Source organism: Sus scrofa, chromosome 4 (assembly GCF_000003025.6).
Source record: "Sus scrofa isolate TJ Tabasco breed Duroc chromosome 4, Sscrofa11.1, whole genome shotgun sequence".
NCBI classification, from domain to species: domain Eukaryota; kingdom Metazoa; phylum Chordata; class Mammalia; order Artiodactyla; family Suidae; genus Sus; species Sus scrofa.
This window is the reverse complement of record NC_010446.5, coordinates 35,399,223-35,422,411: the sequence shown is the minus strand read 5'-3', so window position 1 is coordinate 35,422,411 and position 23,189 is coordinate 35,399,223. Positions and strand designations below refer to the sequence as shown.

Below are 23,189 nucleotides of genomic sequence, written 5' to 3'. Positions count from 1 at the left end.
TGTGTCCAGCCTCTGATGGGAAGTTGGCCGCGATACCGTTACAGAAGAAGAGTGATATCACTTACTTCAAAACGATGCCTGACCTGCACTCCCAGCCCGTCCTCTTCATACCCGATGTTCACTTCGCGAACCTGCAGAGGACAGGACAGGTATGGACCACCTGCTAACATCCAACTGCCTGCTGTCCATCCTCAGGGCTGGTAGAGCCTTACGATAGCATCACTTCAGCCACTGTTAATCTTAAAAATTAGGCATTTGACAAAAAGTCAGTCATTCCCCGCAGAAAGTGGAATTTTGTAAAAAGGAATGTCTCAGCAGAGGAAACCGACTTCCTAAGGGGAGCAGAGAGTGAGTTGCTACCAGTGGTGTTGACAAAGCCATGAAAGAAAAAGAAAGTAAGAAGGCTGATAATCTGCAAGAGAAATTTTGTGTTTTTGTTTTGTCATGTGGGATCAGCCTGATGCAGTGGAGCTCCATCTAATGGTAGGAAATTGAACTGCACCTGTAACTTTAGAAGGTTGCACAAGAGGACAAAAAATTCTTTGAATAAATGAAACTCTATTAGCAAATTTTCCCTTAGTAAATTAACAGTCACCGTTGGATAGGAAAATTATTTTATGCCAAAAGAAAAATAAGATTGTAGACAATAAGAAATATTTAAAAAAAATAATTCCCATGTTCTAGGTATATCTACAAGTGAAATTATAGAGGTAATATTATAATGACATAAACGTCCAATAATTACCTCATTATGGTAACTCAAGTTGATGAAATACTATGCAGCCAATAAAATATAATTATGAAAACTATGTAGCAATACAGGAACTAGTTAGGATAATGTTCTGTGAGGAAAAATGTAGACTATCTATTTCTGTCTGTATCATGATTCCAAATTCATCCCAGAATCTGAACAAGAAAAATGGTGATACTTGACGAGTAGAGCTATGAGATGGATGATTTTTTGGGTAATATTTTTAGTATTATTGATTTTATGTGATAAGTTAAAATTGTGTGAAAAAATTACTCCCTTAGAATTAGAATCGTCTTTCACCAAACCACTTGGGTTTAGTGACTTGTGTGTTGATTAGTTTTCTTTCAAACTTGGAGTCCTCTGAGAAAAGGTCTGTTTCTGGAAAGAGGTGCATACTGACACATTCCATTCTAAGTGTTCAGACAATCATTGAAATTGACCTTAGTCCAGGAGGAGAACTCATTACTGTCTTAACTTTTTCTTGGGACTGTTTTGTCCTCCATGTCATTTTATTATATGTATGAAACAAAGCAGTGGTAAAACCAGGGCTTTTTGGTTGCTGTTCTTGACACAATATGGTAACAAAATACCCATGGTTTTTTATTTTAACGTGCATTCCACCAAAATGTAACATTCCCATCTTGTCTTACTTGTTTGATAGGAAAAGGACACAAAGAGGAAAAGGACGTATGTTATGATTTATTAGGATATGAGTGCCAGCACCTAGTTTTATTGATGTATTTTTTTACATTCCCGAGAACATAGTGGTGATTTGTGTATTCACAGTCTTTGCTCATGGGGACTTTTTGAAGCTGACTGTCCACGCCTTCCGAGAGAGGGGATAATGGAGTTAAATTGTTCCTATTGTTTTCTGTCGTGATTCTGGCTTCAGCCCATGTCCAAGCTGACAGCCTGACCTGTTCCTTGGCAAGATTTCTCTGAAATACACAAAGCTGTAAATGAATCTTAGAAGGAAAGGTGACCAAATCTGACCACTCCTGACCGTCAGTCCTCTGGCCTCACTTGGCCTCTTCATGTCCTGAGCTGGGCTCCTAGCCTGTGGCTGAATCAGACGGAACTTTACAGTTTGTTGGTTTCAGCAGTTTGCAAAGCAGTCCAATCAGCGTCCCCCAGGGCATCAGTGAAGTTAAGTTCTGCTGCCTGGGGTCCATCCTTGCAGCGCCTCAGGCTTCCCCTCTGGCCTTGGAGTCAGAGTTAAGGGGGTCAGTGAGGGAGCCTGCCTGAGCTCTAGGAAACAAAGGAACACACTCTTCTGTTTCCAGAATGATGTGTGAACATCCTGTAGTTGATCCAGTTGCTTGGCCCAAGGAAAGGAATGCCTTGGGTGATTGGCTTGGACTTAAGGCTGCCTTTTCTTGGAAGAGCTAGGAGCCTTGGGAGATGGGTCCAGAGGCAGGACAGAATGGGGCAGTGCTGTGGTTTACAATTGGGCACAGGACAGGGCTTGGCTGGCGTTGACCTGCAAAACAAAAGTCAGCAGCAGCAGGTCACAAGCCAGGCCAGTTTCACTGCAAGAGAGCAGGGGCCATGGGGGCAGAAGGCAGGTGGCAGGGCACAGCTCAGTGACCACTACAGGTGTGAGCCTGGCCAAGTCAGCCACGCGGCAGCCCTGCACCACTGCAGCCCCAGTAGCTATCCTGCTTTCATGGTCAGTGAGCACCTGAGCCATGCTGAAGTCACCTCAGCTGTGGTCTCCCAAAGACATGGGCTGGGGAGCGGTACGTTTCCTGTCAGCCCACGGGTCCCCTGCTCTGGCATTATCTCATTGATTCGCCTATGGATTTAAATAGTTGTCAGATGGTTGTCAAAAACTCCTATGAGGGCATTAACCTAACGTGCTGACACTAGGGAGTTCCTCAGCCTCCCTCGCCCCCCTCCCCCACAAAAGCCCTGATCTTCACTGTGGCTTTTGTCAGGAATGCCTTTGGGAAGAAGCGATGAGGGGAACTGGGGAGAAACTGAGGGATGCAGAGGCAGCAGCCTTCCGCATCCCGGGTATTTTGCAGGCATCAGTCTTCCTCAGGGCACCCAAACCCAAGGAGGACACACTCCTCCCTCACATCTTCAAGAATGGTGTCCTCACCTGTGGCTTGTGAACCTGCTCCCCTGAAGCGCAGGTGTTCTTGATGAGAATTCACATTCCCAGAGTTCCCGTTGCGGCTCTGTGGAAGTGGATCCGACTAGGAACCATGAGATTGCGGGTTCGATTCCCTGCCTCGCTCAGTGGGTTAAGGATCTGGCGTTGCCGTGAGCTGTGCTGTAGGTTACAGATGTGGCTTGGATCTGGTGTTGCTGTGGCTCTGGTGTAGGCCGGAGCTCTACAGCTCTGATCAGACCCCTAGCCTGGGAACCTCCATATGCCATGGGTGTGGCCCTAAAAAGACAAAAAAAAAAAAAAGAATTCACGTGTCCCAGTTCCATTCCAGGGCTTTCAAACTAAAATCTGTGAAGGGGGTTCTGGGAATTTGCACTGATGACGAGGCCACCAAATAGTTTTTAGGCACTCTAAAGTTTGAGAGGAACACTGTTTAAAAAGTGAATTTGAAGAAAAAGAAAAAAAAAAGTGAATTTGTGCCATAAGCCCTACAGCAGATTGGGAAGAAACAGTGGGTCCTTTAGTGTCAGGAGGAGAAAAGACAGTGCCAAGTGAGAGGGACAGTGTTGAGGCCGCTCAGCAGGCCAGGAAGATGCTTAAGAGAAGGCTACTTCCAGGTTTGGGTCACCAGTCACCTTTGCAGAGAGCTCTCCATGGCCCTGTGTACACTCAGGCTGGGCAGATGCATCATGCCACCTTGAAAGAAACCAGCACAAAACAGGCCAACATCAGGAAATTTCCCCCACATCCAGTTGTGTGTCTGGTGCTATGGCCCAGGCTCCCTCGCTCTGTGGGTCGCTCCATGCACATTTAAACAGTTGGTCCCATTGCTAGTACATCCCAATGACAGATGCCCTGATGCTCCACTGAAACTTGGGAGGCTGTGGAGGAAACGTCTTACCTTCATTGTTTTCTGTTTAAGAAGAAACTCACTGTACAATACAACAATAGACATTAAAGAGTTTAAGAGGAAAAAGTTCCTGGTAGAAATCCGAGCTCATGACTACAGTGACTCATTCCCAAAGAGTTCCAGGTCGCCAGCTTTGTTATATAACCGAGTTTGGGGCTTGGCAGCAGCCCAGGACCTGCCAGGAGCCTTTGAAGAAGCTTGCACAGAGGGTGTCAGTCAAGGTACAGCCGTCTTTCTCTCCCAGGTGGCTGGGGCAGGAACAGTGACAAAAAGAACCAGAGGCAACGCCTGATGTCAGTGTGTTGGATACAAACTTGAGTCTTGTTCTTGCTTCACCCAGACAAAAAAAAAAAAAAAATGGTCCTGAAACACATGGTTAAAGCCCAGGAAAGGCCCACAATTAATTTGCACAAATAATTAGGCCGGGAGGACTTGCCCTACGTAGCAGATCTCTGGATTTCCAGAGCTGCATAAAACAAGGATACTTCATCTCTGGTCTTCAAATCTGCTTCTGCCGCCTGCTGGGCTGACCTCCTGAAAAAGTCTCTTTTCCTTCTGCCCAGAACACCTCCTAGAGCTAAATGCACTTTCCTAGCCTGAAGACATTGACACCTAAATTTTTGTGGGTTGTGAGTTGTCAGGGTAACCCAGCTCCCCTTGGGGAATAAACAGAGGCCTGCGGTTACTGCTGTGGAACCCTCCTGCTCCTCTCCGGCACCCAAGCACACTGGTCAGCTCACCTGTGGACCGGTGGGGGTGGTTACTCACGGGCCCTGCTCTATAGCCTTTCTAAACAGTTCTTTTTAGATCTTGCCAAAGTATTTCCTTAATGTCAAAAGCAAGCTTTGGCTGAGGGCTATAGGTAATCTGATCAGACTGACTTGAGCTAGAAATAATCAGAGTTCCAATTTTACTTCCTTATAATCTCAGAGTTAACCCTAGGGAGACTGTGAAGAGGTTAAATTTCTATTTCCTTAGATACACACACACACACACAGCATCGTTAAACAGATCTGTCTTCTGTCTTTTGTAAGAGGCAGCGTAACGCTTTAGGAAAGCCTGTGCTTCGCGTAATGTATTTTCCTTTCTCCTGTCTGACCTGCAGTGGGCCTTCTGTTTTGTTCCACAGGTCTACTACAACACGGACGATGAACGAGAAGGGTAAGCCCCTTGGGCCCTCCGCTTAAATGCTCAGAGTCAGTTCACGTTGGAAGAAGTGGGTTCCCAAGTTGAGGGGGCAGCGTGGGTGGGGTTGGGGGATGGGGGGATGTCCCCTCAGCTCTGGACCCAGAGCTCAGGCAGACTTGACTTGGGATTGGCTGGGAGAAGGCTGGGGAGTACCATCCTCCTTCCGTGTCTCTCTTTGCCCCTCTTTGCTGCCCACAACCTGCCTTTGAACAGCTATTTTTCTTTTTTTTTCTTTTTTTATTACTCAATGCATTTATTACATTTGTAGTTGTGCAATGATCATCACAATCCAATTTTATAGGATATCCATCCCACAATGAACAGCTATTTTTCCAAATGATAGAGCTCTTTGGTTCCACTCTTTCACTGATAATCCCATTACTGAAATCTTTGGCCCCCAAACAAGATCGAGCTGGGCTTGAGGCAGGAGCCAAGGAGACCCCCTGTCCTACTTTTAGTGCCTGTCTGGGCCACCCGCGCAAACCTCCCGAAGCCCTCCCTCTGCAAAGGGAGCTGGGTAGGCTAGTGGTGAGGCTGGTTTGAATGGGAGCTGGGAAGGCTGAGAACCTTGTCACTGTCCTTAGGACTATAGGTAAAAGAGGGTTTACCTGGGGCACTGAAGGCTCCCAGTGTCTTCACATTGAGTCTCTGCAGACTGCCTTTCTGTCCATTAACTCATTGTGTGGACTCCTAGAATTTTACAGCCAAAGAGGAACTTTCAAGGTCATTTAGCTGACTCTGTCCCTTAGGTAATGCAACATAGTATACCTCGTCCTTGATAGGTGGTCAGCCAGCTTCTACTTGAATGTTCTCAAGCGATGGGAATACTCTCCATATTCTCACTACGTGAGATAGCTCATTACACTGTTGGATAATTCCAGCTCTAGAAAGTTTGTTGAACTGATGACTGCCTTCTTTCAGCTTCTACCCGTGGGCTCCAGTTTTGCTTTCTGGATAAATCTCCCCCTTTGCTCCTCATTCAAGCATAGATTTACCTTCCAGCATCTCAATTCCCCCTCCAGGGATGCCACCCAATTTTCTCATAGTCTCCTTAAAATTGGCTCTCAGAAATAAACATGTTCTGAACCACATAAATGGGACGTTGTATTAGAATAATTTCTTCTTATGACCTGGATGTTGTTTTTCTCTTACCGCAATCTAGAACTCTCCATTCATTTTTCTTTTTTTCTGTAAATTTTTAAAATTTTTATTAAAGTATAGTTGATTTACGGTGTTCCTTCAGTTTCTGCTGTCCAGCAAAGTGACCCAGCCACCCATACACAACCATTTTTCCCCCCATTTTCCATCAGGTTCTTACTAGAGACAGGTACAGTTTCCTGTGTTGTACAGCAGGACCCCATCACCCATCCATTCCAAATGTAACAATCTGCATCTACCAACCACAAACTCCCCATTAGCCCCCTCTCTTCCCCCTTCCCCCCTGGCAGACACAAGTCTGCCCTTCAGGTCCATGATCCATTTCTGTTTTGTAGATAGGTTCATTTGTGCCCTATTTTAGATTCCACATATAAGCAATATCATACGGTGTTTGTCTTTCTCTTTTTGACTTATTCACTTAGTATGAGAGTCTCTAGTTCCATCCATGTTGCTGCAAATGGCACTGTTTTGTCTTTTTTATGGCTGAATAATAGTCCATTGTGTATATGTACCACATCCTCTTAATCTGTTTATCTGTTGATGAACATTTAGGTTGTTTCTATGTCTTAGCTATTGTGAATAGTGCTGTGATGAACATACAGGTACATACATCTTTTTTGATGAAAGTTTTGTCTGGATATACACACAGAAGTGGGATTGCTGGATCATGTGGTAGTTTTATATTTAGTTTTCTGAGGTACTTCCATATTGTTTTCTATAGTGTAAATTGTACCAATTTACATTCCCATCAACAGTGAAGGAGGGTACCCTCTTCTCCCCACCCGCTCCAGCATTTGTTATTTGGTGACTTGTTAATGATGGCATTCTGATCTGTGTGAGGTGATACCTCATGGTAGTTTTGATTTGCATTTCTCTAACAATTAGTGATGTTGGGCATTTTTTCATGTGCCTGTTTGCCATCCATATGTCTTCTTCAGAGAAATGTCTATTTAGGTCTTCTGCCCATTTTTCAATGGGGTTGTTTGTTTGTTTTTGAGTCATATGAGTTGTTTATAGATTTTGGAGATTAGGCCTTTGTCTCCTACATTGTTTGCAAAGATTTTCTCCCATTCTGTGTGTTGTCTTTTTTTTTTTTTTTTAATGATTTCCTTTGCTATGCAAAAGCTTCTGAGTTTAATTTTATTTTTGTTCTTATTGTCACTATTCTAGGAGGTGGATCAAACAAGATGTTGTGATTTAGGTCAAAGAGCATTCTGCCTATGTTTTCCTCTAGGAGTTTTATAGTATCTGGCCTTGTTTAGGTCTTTAATCCGTTTTGAGTTAATTTTTGTGTATGGTTTTAGAGAGTGTTCTAATTTCATTCTTTTACATGTAGCTTGCCAATTTTCCCAGCACCGCTTGTTGAGGAGACTATCTTTCTTCCACTTGCCTCCATTGTCATAGATTAGTTGACCATAGGTGCTCAGGTTTATTTCTGGGCTTTCTATCCTGTTCCATTGACCTATATTTCTGTTTTTGTGCCAGTACCATATTGTTTTGATAACCATAGCTTTCTAATATTGTCTGAAGTCAGGGAGCCTGATTCCTCCATTTCTGTTTTTCTTTTTCAGTATTGCTTTGGCTTTGGGGATCTTTTATGTTTCCACACAAATTTTAAAATGTTCTATTCTGGTTCTATGAAGAATGTCCTTGGTAATTTGATAGTGATTGCATTGAATCTATAGATTGCCTTGGGTAGTATAGTCATTTTGACAATATCGATTCTTCCAGTCCAGGAGCATGGTGTATCTTTCTGTCTATTTGTGTCATCTTTGACAGTTACTGGTCCCTGAACTATGCAGCTTCGTGTTTTTCTTGCTCTATCAGAATCCTGGGTTCTTATGTCAGCATTCAGCTAATTTTCTGTGAGAACAGTTCCATATATAGATGGATTTTCAATGTATTTATGGGAGTATGTGAACCTCACATCTTACTTCTCTGTCAACATTTTTTCCTCTGCACTTTTCATGTATATTATGTTGCGTATGTACAGCCAAAATCTTGGTTTGCCTTAATTACATATGTATAACTAAAATCTCTAGATCATTTTTTTCAAACTATAGTCAAACCAGGACTTCCCTAATTATGCACTTAACATATTTACTTGTAAAATAGTTCAAAGTGAAATAAGTGGGCCAGATATTCCCAAGCCCATTTCCTAGAGCAAAGCTTGGCAAACTGTAGCCTAAAGACCAAATCAAGGCCCAACAGGAGTCTTTGTGGCTCAGTGGGCTAAGAACCTGGTGCTGTCACTGCAGCAGCTTGAGTCACTGCTGTGGTGCAGGTTTGATTCCTGATCCAGGAACTTCCACATGCTGTAGGCGTGGCCAAAAAAAAAAAAAAAGACCCATTACTTCTTTTTGTACTATGAGCATTTTTAAATGGTTGAAAACATCCAAAAGAATAATGTTCCATGACACTTGAAAATTATGAGATTCAGATCTCATAAATAAAGTTTAATTGGGGCACAGCCACATTAATTCCTTGTGTCTTGTCTCTGGCCTCCTTGGTGCTACAACAGAACTGAGTACAGAAACTCAGTTATAACCTAAATGTTTACTTTCCAGAAAAAGTGTGTCACCCCCTGTCCTAAAGGACAGAGACTCTCAAAAGAACCTAATAATTCCCTAGTTGCTTCCAGGCAGAAGCTCATCTAGGATCTGACCTCTGAATTCTAAGATCTTGATTTTCTAAATATCTAATTAGGTTGTTCTTTTTAATCTCAGCACAGAAGTAGTATATTCCAGTGGCGGGAAGGAACAGAAGTGATTAGCACTATCAGCTCTAATCTGTTATTCACATACTTTACAAGGGACAGGGTGGCGCCATGGAAAGAACATTAACTGGGCTGAGGGAGTCCATATTCTGCTCCTGGGCTGCTGCTCACCAGCGTGAAGGCTGGGACCGCCTCCCTGACCTCTGGACTTCACTTTCCTCCATTATAAAATGAGGATTTTACATAAGACCATCTGTAAGATCTCTCATGAGAAAATTGAGCATTATGACGGAGAAAGGCCTGGGGCCTGAACACTCCTGCATGTGCAGGCCATGCTCGAGGATCTACCTCAGCCTAACTGTCCTTCCTTACAAGCCGGAGACATTTAGGGAGCCAGCTGACCTACTTCTAATTCTTAGCTTGGCCTGTCTGTAACAATTATCTTCTTTTATTGCATAAGCCTGAAGCCTGAGGCCCAAGTCTCTTACTCTTAACACATCTTCTAATTAGAGTTTGATTGAGTAATATGGGCGGCCCTGGAGCTTCAGTGTCAATACACAGTAAGTACTTGGCTATCATTATATGTAAAAGTATTAATTAACATCCCTGGATGCCTTGGCTAGGCACTATACTAATGCTTTATATGTATTATTTTATTGGATTCTTCCAAAATTCCCATAGGGAAGACACTGTAATTTCCTCCACTTTACAATGAGGAAACTGAAACTTGAAGAGACCAAGAGACTTGTTTCAAACCACACAACTAGTAAGTGAGAGAGATGGGATTTGAACTTGGGTCTAGCTGCGCTCCTATCACCTACCTTTAGCCATCACGCCCTATCCCTAACCCCCCTCTTAGTTCTTGGTCTGCAGCTGCCAAGGTGATACTGAGTGATAGGCCCTCAGCGGGATGGCTCTCTGGCCTTGATAAAGTGTAGGAATGTAGGACTTTGGAGTGTAGGACCCAGCTTGGGACAAGCCCAGATGAGAGTACCTGGCAGAAGGGGTCAGTTCCCCCAGCCCAGAGGAGTGCCACCTTCCCTGGCATTTGCATAGCCTTCATCAGATCAGGACTGTCTGGTTAGCTCGCTCTCCTGCCAGGTATAATCAGTGCATCTTAAAGCATCTCACTGAGTGTTGGAGAGCTCGTTCACACAGCCGCCAGCTGGAGGAGACAGTCTGCCCAGCATATCAGAGCCCTCTCCCAGCAACTCCAAAGCCAGAGTGGTGGCCAGACACAGACTTGGTCACAAGGAGGAGAGCTTTTTGGCCTGAAGTGCCAGCAAACCTGAGGGCACTTAAAGAGAGAAACTAGAGAAAATTCAGATGAGGTAGGATGGGGAGCCATCATCGGCTAAGTGCTTAAACTAACATAAAGAGGAACACCTGTTTGTTTCTGCCCCCCTGTCTAAAGATAAGTACTTGGGGTGACTTAGGATGCTGAATTTGGGGACCCCATGCAAGCGTGTTTCTTGGGCAGGACTACAACAGTTAGATACAGAGACTTTTGGACACCAGCTCTTTGCAGCAGGTCTCTTGCTGTGTATCAGAATCAACCTGGGAAGTTAAAAATACTCATGTAGAGGCACTGCCCCCAGGGATTTTGATTTCATTGGTGGTGGGGTACAGCTCAGGCATGGGGACTTTCTAAAAGGCCCTGGGTGATTCTAATGCACCGCAGTGTTTGAGAACCACTGCTCTAGAGCTAGTGGTTTGAGTCTTGCCTTGACCTTACAATTTTGTAACTTAAGACAACTTTTTGGATTTTCTCAGTTTCCTCATCTAAAAATAGCACATGTTAATACCTACCTGATAGAGTTATTAGAAGCATTAGGATGTAAAAAATAATGAAAATAGAAGGTGCTTTCTAAAAACATAGCTATTTTTATTGTTCAGGTTCCTTTTCACGCTCTGAATAAATGGAAAGAGGAGTTCTCATCATGGCTCAGCTGTTAATGAACCTGACTAGCATCTATGAGGACATGGGTTCGATCCCTGACCTTGCTTAGTGGGTTAAGGGTCCGGCATTGCTATAAGCTGTGGTGTAGGTCACAGATGTGGCTGGAATCCTGTGTTGCTGTGTTTGTGGTATAGGCCAGTGGCTACAGCTCCCATTCAACCCCTAGTCTGGGAAACTCCATATGTTTCGGGGTCGGGGGCGGGGTGGGGGCAAAAAGACAAAAAAAGAAATGGAAGAAAGGAAGATGAAAAGAACAGCAAGAACATGTCAGACAACAAGAACACTCTGTAGAGTTGAGGTCTTAACCAGGGATTCATGAATGGCTGTTTTAGGGAAAAAGGAAGGGCTTTACACTTAATCAACAGGATATTAAACCTAAGAAGTCATCACCCGTGTTCATTAGCACAAAATGAAGTTTTTCTAGAATCCTGCCCTATTTTCTGAAAGGAACAATTTCCTGGAGAACTAAGCACTTTTCTTTGATGAGGTTCTCAGGGATGCTATGGAAACCATGAGATGTAAGGTATGGTGGGCTATTAGGTGATTTTAAATATAAGGCAATTTCCCCAGTTTCCCACGGAGAAGAATGAAGATATAAATTAAAGCTTTTGGGCAGATTTGAATAGGTAGACATTTATGAATACAGCCAAAAGTTCAATGATCTCTTGATATTTACTTTGTTAATTGCTTTAACATACCTTTAAAGCATAACATATGTATTTTAGAAATAATGGTCTAAAATATGACATTTATGAAAGTTTTATTCAAACTCTTCACAATTCATGACATCAGTATTTCAAAACTAAAATTACTTTTTATCTCGTGCTGTTTAGTCAAGGCAATTCTTCTCTACCATCTTCAAAGTTGAGATACAACACTTTTAAATCTGTGTATGTGGGACTGTCTTCAGAAATTCTATCCTAAGCCACAAGTATTGATTCTTACATTAGAAATAGTTACATAAGTGACTGCCACCATGTTGCCTCTCATATCAAAACTGTTTTTAATTAATCCTTTTATTTCAAGATAATTGTTGATTTATATGCCATTATAAGAAGCCCACCCCCTTTTTCAATGGCTATGTTTTTATTTTTACTGTAGAGATTGCAGTTAAAAAAATCCACCCCGTAATACTCAAATCTGCATCAAATATACAAGAGATTTTAAAAATATACATAAGGAAATGAAAATAAATCCTGTTTCCCATCTCTCAGAGTAGCAGCTTTTCATCAGCTTCTTCTATTAGTACCAGTTATGCTCGTCAAGGGCTTTCTGCTCACTTCTTAGTCTCTTGTCCTGAGCTGCTGAAAAGCTTGGCAAATACTGGGAAGGAAACACAGCAGGGTCTGGCTCACTTCTCTGTGCTTATCGACTTGATGGACATTTTCCCATCAGTCCTGAATCCCTCAGCGGCCCTAAACACTAATTTCTGTGTCTCTTGTCATCGCGAGATCGCCAAATATGCAAACCTCTTGGTACGTGCCTCCGCTGGATCTACCACCCTCCACTTCCCGTTGAGAAGGGGCATCACTTCCAGATCAAAGTGCTCACGGACTCTCAGCTCACCTCTCTGCAGTTTACTCCTCTGAGATCCCAGCCTCTCCACTCTGGCTGACTCAACCGTAGGCGCCAGTACCCTCAGTAAGATGACAACATAGGTGTATGTACTGTCACGTTGTTGTTCTTTGCTGGAACATTGCTTGGTTTGCCACGAGCTACGACAGACATCTGAGAAACTTCAGTTCCTCTTAAAACCATCCTCCTGTATTTCCTCTTCAGAGGAGCCTTCTGGGGCTTACTGACCTAGTTACTTGCTACTTTCAGTTGTGAGCTCTTAACCACAGATATCCTTACTAAATATATGTGGGGTTTGTTTGTTGATTTTTTTTTTTTTTTTTTTTTTTTTGCCAGTTTGTGTCAGATGAAGGCTGTTGTTACCCGCAAACTTAGCGTTGGTGAAGGTCATTTTGGGATGATAGGTTCTATCCCAAAGAGGGACTTATTGTTGGGAATAAACTCATTTGGATTCTCCTCTGTAATGTGAGAGATGATGTGAGGACTTAAGAGGACCTCCTCTTTTCTGAGGCTGATGAGGGGGAGGGATGTTAATTTATTTAGGAAACACGTGGTCATTAGGCTACATAGGCCACAAGCAGAGTTGTGAACTAAACCCATGGTGTGTCCACGTTGCCTGCAACTCTGTGCTTTATTTTGGCGCCTCCCTTTCTAGGCACCGAAGCTGAGAGCAGCTCAGCCAGCAAGTAGGGTTCCTCATGACTTTTCCCACGTGTGGCCAGAGCCACAGGCTTCAGACCCAAACTCCTACCTAGACTTTTTCTGATGAAACTTAGCTGTCCTTTGTTTATACCTTAGGGACTTGCTTTCCCCTAGGTTGACCCCGCAAGGCTGCTGGACGTGGAGGCCCTCCACGTGTTAATCACACATTGTGCCCACAGTATGGGGACTGATGTCAGAGAAAGCAATTTTCTTCCTTCTCGTCCTTTTGTGGTACAATCCAGTGCAATTGGACAGGGCATCAGGGGACCTGAAATCTGTGTTCTTTCCATCTATCAATTGGGGCAGTCATTTCTGTCCTTCTTTTCTTACTTGGCTTTGAAAAGAAATGAAACAGTCGAATTGAGACCACACAAGCTTATTGACTCCTCCTGGGTTTATAGATTTGAAAGTGTGAAAAAGCATTTCTGATCTCCCAAGAGAAATGTGGTTTATCCAAGATGTTATTTTAATGGCAAAGGTTGTCGTGGCTCAGAATGGGGTGCTGTCAAAAGTCAGCAGAACTGGAAAAATATAAATAAACCCTTCCTTGCCTAGAAAAAGAAAATCACTAGTTTAGCAACCCTGACACAGCATGAGCAAGTGTCTCGTGATATGTCAGGCTATTTACCCATTATTAACCTACTGGTCACTGACAGCTGTGTGAATGGATTTTTAATCTTCTGCTCCTGGGGTCATGGTCAGTCCAGTTCCAAGACATTATTCCAGAATAATATGACCAGCTTTTATGATTTTTTTTAAAAAGTGAGGGGAATATAGTACTAAAACTAAGTTTTAGTACTCTTAAAACTTATTATATATTTAGCTGGAACTTGAATTTTTCCTCTAGTTATTTCCTTAGTTTGACTTACTGTGGAATAAAATAAAATGCCAACTCTTAATATCACTTTTCATACCCTCCCTTGTTCATCATCATCTCAGATTTAATGAATACTTATTTTTTAATCCTTTTTAGGGTTGTTCCTGTGGCATATGGAGGTTCCCAGGCTAGGGGTCAAATTGGAGCTACAGCTGCTGGCCTATTCCACAGCCACAGCAGTGCCAGATCCGAGCCACATCAGCTCACCACAATGCCAGATCCTTAACCCACTGAGTGAGGCCAGGGATCAAACCTTCAACCTCACGGTTCCTAGTCAGATTTGTTTCCACTGCGCCATGGCGGGAACTCCAGATTTATTGAATACTTTATCATGATGTTGTCCCTCAGAGCTGGGTTTGCTCAACAGCCTGTTTCACTTTTTAGCTGCATTGCTCTGCATATGACATATAACACCCTAAGCCTTAGTTTAGTCATCACTGAAATAGGGATGTGGTTGATCCTTGCCCTGCTGGCTCTCAGAGTGTTCAGAAGAGCCATTATTGACTGAGGAGATGAAAAGTGTTTGTAAAACATGGTCTTATTAAAGAATGATAAACATGATTTTGGACCAGCTAGAGTATGAGATTGTAAATTAAAAGTCTGGTTGGGAGTTCCCATCGTGGCTCAGTGGTTAACGAATCTGACTAGGAACCATGAGGTTGAGGGTTTGATCCCTGGTCTTGCTCAGTGGGTTAAGGATCCGGCATTGCCGTGAGCTGTGGTGTAGGTTGCAGATGCGGCTCAGATCCTGCATTGCTGTGGCTCTGGTGTAGGCTGGCGGCTATGGCTCTGATTTGACACCTAGCCTAGGAACCTCCATATGTCACGGGAGCAGCCCTAGAAAGGGCAAAAAAATTAAAAAAAAAAATCTGGTTGGTTTAAGAATTTAAACTATTAGAATTAATAGAAATGCTTTTTGGACTGTCCACAGTTTCATAGCATGTGCTTTTTCTACCACTGGACCACATCATTAGCTCGACTTGAGAATTGGTAAAAAGCTTCTTGATGCCAATGATGCCAATAGGGATTTGGCTTTAAAGCAGGGTTTTGTAGCATCTTGGAAGCTTGGGATTGATATGCAAGTCTCCATGGAGGAAACTTTCTAACTTTAGCCCTTAAATTGGGCCAGAGTGGCAGTTTCAACTATTTGCTATTTGGTAGTAGATGGAAACCTTTTAAACTGTCTGCCTTATGTGCTCTTCTGCAATTATTTGTCTTCCTCAAATCTCTGCAACATTTTTTTTATTGAAGTGTAGTTGATTTACAATGTTGTAATAATACCTGCCGTGCAACAAAGTGACCAATCACACATATATACATTCCATTATTATTATTTATTACTGTCTTTTTAGGGCTGTGCCTACAGCATATGAAAGTTCCCAGGCTAAGGGTCAAATCAGAGCTGCAGTTACCAGCCTGCATCACAGCCACGGCAACGTGGGATCTGAGCTGCATCTATGACCTACACCACAGCTCATGGCAGCTCTGGATCCTTAACCCAGTGAGCAAGGTCAGGGATCAAACCTGAGCCCTCATGGATATTAGCTGAGTTCATTACCACTGAGCCATGATGGGAACTCCCATTCCTTTTCTTATATTTTCATCTATCATGGTCTATCCCAAGAAATTGGATATAGTTTCCTGTGCTATAGAGTAGGACCTCATCACTTATCCATTCTATCCATGTAATAGATTGCACCTACTAACCCCAAGCTCCCAGTCCATCCCACTCCCCACCTCCCAGCAACTGCAAGTCTGTTCTCTATGTCTGTGAGTCAGTTTCTGTTTTGTAGATGGGTTCATTTGTGCCACATTTTAGATCCCACGTATAAGTGATAACATGTGGTATTTGTCTTTCTCCTTCTAACTTCACTTAGTATGAGTCTCTAGTTCCATCCATGTTGTTGCAAATGGCATTATTTTGTTCTTTTTTATGGCCAAGTAGTATTCCATTGTGTATATAGACTACATCTTCTTAATCCATTCATCCATCAATAGACATTTAGGTTTTTTACGTGTCTTTGCAATTGTGAATAGTGCTGCTATGAACATACAGGTGCATATATTTTTTTTTGAATTAAAGTTTTGTCCAGATATATGCCCAGGTGTGGGATTGCTGGATCATATTTAGCTTTCTGAGGAACCTCTATACTGCTTTCCATAGTAGGTGTACCAATTTACATTCCCACCAACAGTGTAGGAGGGTTCCCTTTTCTCTACTCCCTCTACAGCTTTTGTTATTTGTAGGCTTATTGATGATAGTTATTCTGACTGGTATGAGGTGGTACCTCATTGTAGTTTTGATTTGCGTTTCTCTAATAATTAGGGATGTTGAACATTTTTACATCTTCCTGCTGGCCATTTGTATGTGTTCTTTGGAGAAATGCCTGTTTAGGTCTTCTGCCCATCTTTTGAATGGGTTGTTTGTTTTCTTGTTGTTGAGTTGTATGACTTGTTTGTGTATTGTGGAGATTAAGCGCTTGTCATTCGCAAATATTTCCCCCATTCCATTGTCTGCCTTGTTTATGGTTTCCTTTGCTGTGCAAAAGCTTGTGAATTTTGATTAGGTCCCATTGGTTTATTTTTGTTTTTATTTCTATTGCCTTGGGGGACTGACCTAAGAAAACATTTGTAAGGTTGATGTTGGAGGATGTTTTTCCTGTTCTCTTCTAGGAGTTTGATGGTGTCTTGTCTTATGTTTAAGTCTTTAAGCCACTTTGAGTTTATTTTTGTGCATGGCGTGAGGGTGTGTTCTAGTTTCATTGATTTACATGCAGCTGTCCAGTTTTCCCAACACCACTTGCTGAAGAAACTGTCTTTTCCCCATTCTATATTCTTGCCTCCTTTGTTGAAGTTTAATTGACCACAGGTGTCTGGGTTTATTTCTCGGTTCTCTATTCTGTTCCATTGATCTGTATGTCTGTTTTTGTACCCATACCACACTGTTAATTATTGTAACTTTGTAATTTTGTCTGAAGTCTGGGAGAATTATGCCTCCTCCTTGGTTTTTTTCCTTCAGGATTGCTGGGTCTTTAATGGTTCCATTAAAATTTTTTTTAATAATGATTTTTATTTTTTCCATTATAGCTGGTTTACAGTATTCTGTCAATTTTCTACTGTACAGCAAGGTGACCCAGTCACACATACATATATACATTCTTTTTCTCACATTATCGTGTTCGTTATAAGTGACTAGATACAGTTCCCAGTGTTATACAGCAGGATCTCATTGCTTATCAATAGTTTGCATCTATTAACCCCAAATTCCCAGTCCATTCCACTCCCTCCCCCTCCCCCTTGGCAACCACAAGTGTGTTCTCCATGTCCATGATTTTCTTTTCTGTGGAGTTTCATTTGTGCCATATATTAGATTCCAGATATAAGTGATATCATATGGTATTTGTCTTTCTCTTTCTGACTTACTTCACTTGGTGTGAGAATCTCTATTTCCATCCATGTTGCTGCAAATGGCATTATTTCGTTCTTTTTTATGGCTGAGTAGTATTGCATTGTGTATATATACCACATGTTCTTAATCCAATCATCTGTCAATGGACATTTAGGTTGTTTCCATGTCTTGGCAATTGTGAATAGTGCTTGGTTCCATATAAATTTTTGGATTATTTGTTCTAGTTCTGTGAAAAATGTTGTGGGTAGTTTGATACAGACTGCATTGAATCTATAGGTTGCTTTGGGTAGTATGGCCATTTTAACAATATTAATTCTTCCAATCTAAGAACATGGGGTATCTTTTCAGTTCTTTGAAACTTCTTTAAGTTTCTTTATTAATGTTTTATATTTCTCAACTTAGTCCTTTACTTCCTTGGTCAGATTTATACCTAGGTTTTTTTTTGAGGGGGTTATTTTAAAAGGTATTTTTAAATATTTTTTCTAACATTTCATTGTTAGTATACACAAATGCAACCAATTTCTGAATGTTAGTCTTGTATCCTGCTACTTGGCTGATTTTTTTTATCAGTTCTAGCAGTTTTTGTGTGGAGTCCTTAGGGTTTTATATATATAGTATCATGTCATCTGTTATAGTGACAATTTTACCTCTTCTCTTCCAATTTGGATACCCTTCCTCCGTTCCTCCCTTCCTTCCTCCCTTCCATCTTTCCTTTGTTTATTTGTCTGATTGCTGTGGGTAGGACTTCCGATACTGTGTTGAGTAAAAGTGGGGAAAGTGGGCATCTTGTTCCAGATTTTAGCAGGAAGACTCAGCTTTTCTCTGTTGAGTATTATATTGGCAATGGGTTTGCATAAATGGCTTATTACATTGAGATATATTCCTTCCATATACACTTTGGGAGGAGCTTTTGTCCTAAATGGATGTTAAATTTTGTTAAATGCTTTTTATGTATCTATTGAGATGATCATTTTTTTTTTTTACTTTTGTTAATGTGGTGTGTTACATTGATTGATTTGAATCTGTTGAACCATCCTTGTGAACTTAGGATTAATCCTACTTAGTTGTGTATGATCTTTTTATGTTTTGGTTTGCTAAATTTTTGTTGAGAATTTTGGCATCTATATTCCTCAAAGATATTGGCCTACAGTTTTCTTTTTTGGTAGTATCTTTGGTTTTGGTATTATGGTAGTGGTGGCTTCAGAGATTGTCTTTGGGAGTGTTCCTTCTTCTTCAATCTTTTGGACGAGTTTAAGAAGGATCAGTACAAGTTCTTTGTATGTTTGATAGAATTGTCTTGTGAAGCCATCTGGTCCTGGTCTTTAGTTTATAGGGAGTTTTTTTTTTTAAATTACACATTCAGTTTTATTTCTAGTGATTGGTCTGTTCAAATGATCTGTTTCTTCTTTATTCAGTTTTGGTGGGCTGTATGTTTTTAGAAAGTTTTCCATTTCTTCTAGGTTGTCAAATTTGTGGGCGTGTAACTATAGTATTCTCTTTCTCTCTCTCTCTTTTTTATTCTGTAGTATCAGTCAAGATTTCTCCCTTGCATTTCTTTTTTTGGGGTCAGGTGATTCTCTCTTCTTGGTGAGTCTGGCTAGAGGTTTGTCCATTTTGGTTACTCTTTCAAAGAACACTCTTGATTTTATTGATGTTTTCTATTGTTTTTAAATCTATTTTATTGATTTCGTCTCTAATCTTTTCTTCCTTCACTGACTTTAGGTTTTGTTTATTCTTCTTTTCCTGATTCTTTTTAGGTGGTAGGTTAGATTGTTGATTTGAGATTTTTCTTGTTTTTTTGAGGAAGGCCTCTATTACTATGAATTTCCCTCTAAGAACTGCTTTATGGGAGGGGTCATCCCATAGGTTTTATATGGTTGTCTTTTCATTGCCATTTGTCTCAAGGTATTTTTAATTTCTTTTTTTATTTCTTCAATGATCCATTGGTGTTTTAGTAGCATGTCGTTTAGTCTCCATGTAGTCAGTTTTTTCTCATTTCTCTTCCTGTGGTTGACTTCTAATTGCATGCTATTTTGGTCAGAGAAGATGCTTGAAATAATTTCTATACTCTTAAATTTGTTGCAGTTAATGTTAGTTTTGTGCTCCAGTATGTGGTGAATCTTAGAGAATGTTTCCTGTGCACTTGAAAAGAATGCGTATTCTGTTTTGTTTTGTTTTGTTTTTGGATATAATGTCCTGAAAATATTAATTAAGTTTGACTGATCTATTGTGTCATTTAGGATCTCTGTTGTCTTATTGATTTTCTGTCTAGAAGATCTGTCTATTGATGGGAATGGGGTGTTAAAATCTCCTACCGTTACTGTCTTCCCACCAGTTTCTCCTTTTATATCTGTTAGTATTTGTTTCATGTATTTGGGTGCTCCAATATTAGGGGCATATATACTGATAAGTATAATATCCTCTTGAATTGATCCTTTTATCATGAAATAGTGTCCTTCTTTATCTTTTCTCATAAGTCTATTTTGTCTGATATGAGTATCATGACTCCCACTTTCTTGTCATTTCCATTCACATGAAATATCTTTTCCATCTCCTCATTTTCAATTTATATGTGTTCCTTACCCTAAGGTGGGTCTCTTGTAGTCAGTATATTGTAGGCTCTTATTTTTTTAATTTAGTCTTTTGCTTTATATCTTTTAATTGGAACATTCAGTCCATTGACATTTAAGGTAATTATGATAAATATGTATTTATTTCCATTTTTTAACCTCATTTTCCAATTGATTCTGTGTTTCTCCTTTGTCCCTTTTTCTTTTTTTGGTTGGACGATTTCCATTTATTTTATGTTTGTGTCCTCTTCTTTTTGGTTTTTGTGAATGTATTGTTTGGTTTTGATTTGTGGTTGTCCTGTTTATCAAGTATGTTTACCCTTTACTCTAGCTGCTTGTTTTAGGCTGATAGTCGTATAGGCTCAAACACATTCTTTAAAAAAGTCTATATTTTCTTATTCTCCTTCTCTACATTTTTATGATGATTTTGATGTCTTCTTTTACATCTTCACGTTTATCCTTTTACTGTTCCTCGCATTTATCATTGCTTTCACAAATAGGTTTTTTTTTTCCTTCCTTTTTGATCTGTATACTGGCTTATTTAAGTGATTACTTTCCAATTGTGATTTACCCCATCCTACATCTTCTTACTTCTTTCCTATTTAGAGGAGACCTTTCAATATTTCTTTGAGGATAGGTTAAGTATTTCTGTATTCTTTTAGTTTTTTGTTTGAGAAATTCTTTACTTCTCCTTCTATTTTAAATGATAATCTCACTGGGTAGAGTATTCCAGGTTGCAAGTTTTTCCCTTTTAGAACTTTGAATATATCTTGCCACTCTCTTCTGGCCTGTAGTGTTTCTATAGAGAAATCAGCTGATAGTCTTATGGGGGGGGTTCTGTTATAATTATCTTTTTGTTTTTCTCTTGTTGTGTTTAGAATCCCCTTGTTTAACTTTTGCCATTTTTATTGTAATATGTCTTCATGTAGGTCTGTTTAGATTCAACTTGTGCTTGAATCTGTGCTTCCTGTATCTTGGTATCTGTTTCCTTTAGATTTGGAAAGGTTTTGCCATAATTTCTTCAAATATGTTTTCAATCCTCTTTTCTTTTCCATCTGGAATCCCTATTGTGCATAGATTGGCACACTCTATATTATCCCATAGATCTTTTATATTGCTTTCATTTTTTTTCCCCATTTGGCTTTCTGCCTGCTATTCTTTTTTTTTTTTTTTTTTTTTTTTTTTTTTGGTCTTTTTGCCTTTTCTTGGGCCACTCCCGTGGCATATGGAAGTTCCCAGGCTAGGGGTTGAATTGGAGCTATAGCCACCAGCCTACACCAGAGCCACAGCAACGCGGGATCCGAGCCGCATCTGCGACCTACACCACAGCTCACGGCAACGCCGGATCCTTAACCCACTGAGCAAGGCCAGGGATTGAACCTGCAACCTCATGGTTCCTAGTCAGATTCGTTAACCACTGAGCCACGATGGGAACTCCCTTTGCCTGCTATTCTGACAGCAGACAGAAAGCCAAATGTCTGGGTGATTATTTTATCTTTAAAGTCACTTATTCAAATATTCTTCTGCATTATTCATTCTGCCATTCAATGCCTTTAACTCAGCTTTTGTCTCTGCAAATTAATTTTCTAATTTTTCTTGGCTCCTCCTTATGGTTTCTAGCTCATTTTTAAAGTAATCTGCATTAATGTTGATAGCTGTTCTTAATTCCTTCAGTATTTTCATTATAGACCACAGAGAACTGCTTCATTGTTTGCTTCTTCAGGGGAATTTTCTTATTTTTTAAACTGGGAATGGTTCCTGTGCTTCCTTGTTTTGCTTATCTTTCTCTTACTCTATGAGTTTAGGGAAAACAGTTGTCTACGTAATCTAGGAGGGCAAATTATATGAGGAGCATCTCTGAGTAGCTTGTGAGGGCTTAATAGTTTTTTGGCATGAGGGCTGCTTTTGATTTGGATGCTTGTTGTCCTTTTCCCAGTGTGTACTGTGTATTAACCTCTTAATAGTAGTGTGCAGGTGCATGGCCTGCTTGTGTTTCCAGGGAGGTGGGGGCAAGGGATGATGCCTGCATATGACACCTGGTTGCTAGGCCCTTGGCAGTGTCAGGGTCCCACAGGGCAGTGGGAGCAGCAGGCTGCTTCTGGTTGCAGGGCCCTTGGCAGTGACAGTGGCCTTCAGGGAGTTGAGAACAGTGCCCAGAGCCCTTGGCAGTAGCAATAGTGGGGCATATACATTCCCTGGGATGTTGGGGCAGCAGGCAGCACTTGGTTGCAGCACCCTCCACAGTGACAACCCCTGAGCTGATTGGGACTGCAATTGGTGCCTGATCAAAGGACCCTCAATGGTAGTGGGCCATGCCCACCTCTGGAGTCCAAGATGGTTGCGGCAGCTTGCAGCCACCACTGTAGGCCGCACAAGAGGTGTCCTGTTGCCTGAGAGCCCACACATGCCCAGTGAAAGAAGTTTCCGTGGTAGTCCCACCCCTCCTCCTCTCACCCTCCCCAGCAGTGGTGCCTTGCTTCTCTGGTGGGCCCAGGCCTCCTCCTGCACCCTTTGGCGGTCTGCTCTCTAGCCTCTTCAGGCTGTTTCCACACAGGCAACCTTAGTTCTCTCCCTGGTCTGAGCTCCATAGCACGAGTCTCCGTGCCCAGCCCTGCTCGAGTGTCTCAGCGGTGCATGGGGTGGTGGTACTGATGGTCCATGCAGCTCTCCCTCTGCTTTGTCTTCCTCACCTCAGACCAGCTGCTGTGCTTTTCTCCAAGGCTTTGAGGCTCCCCCTGCATCTCAGCTGATCTCCCTGTTAGTTCCATGACCTCCCAGGGTATAGATTTCTTTCCTCTTTCTCAGCTTCCTCTCAGGAATGCTGGTCCCATCCTGATTCCTTTTTTTCTCTTCTCTCTCTCTCTCTTTTTCCTTTTGTTCTACCCAGTTATGTGGAGGGTTTCTTGCCCTTTTTGGAAGTCTGAGGTTTTCTGTCAACATTCAGTAGGTGCTCTGTGAGAATCGTTCTACATGTAGTTTTTTTTTTTTTTTTTTTTTTTTGAAGTGTTTGTGGGAGAAGGTGAGCGCCACATCCTGCTCCTACACCACCTTGATCCTGCCTCTCTCAACTTTAATTATCACAATCATCTCTAACACTTCGGTAGTATCTACAGTGTTTCAAGCAACTTTGTCATTGCTTTACATATGTTGCATTCATTTAATTCTCTCAACAACCTCCTTTTAAAGACAAGGAGGTTGGGACTCTGGGCAGCTAAAGAAATTGTGCATGTTCCCATAGCTAGTGGACTGAAAAGCAG

The 23,189-nt window shown here is 41.5% G+C and overlaps 1 protein-coding gene across 6 annotated transcripts in view; it reads left to right on the top strand.

Annotated features, from left to right (window-relative positions):
• GRHL2 (grainyhead like transcription factor 2) overlaps positions 1-23,189 on the top strand; it is a 196,607-nt gene that overhangs the window by 142,983 nt on the left and 30,435 nt on the right. For all 6 annotated transcript variants that reach the window (XR_002343689.1, XM_005662935.3, XM_021090600.1 and 3 more), the window contains exons 11-12: positions 10-149; positions 4,907-4,938. Coding sequence is in view for 5 of the 6 variants with exons in the window: in XM_005662935.3 (XP_005662992.2) it covers positions 10-149; positions 4,907-4,938 (172 nt within the window). In the remaining variant the exon portion in view is untranslated. The remainder of the gene's footprint in view (positions 1-9; positions 150-4,906; positions 4,939-23,189) is intronic.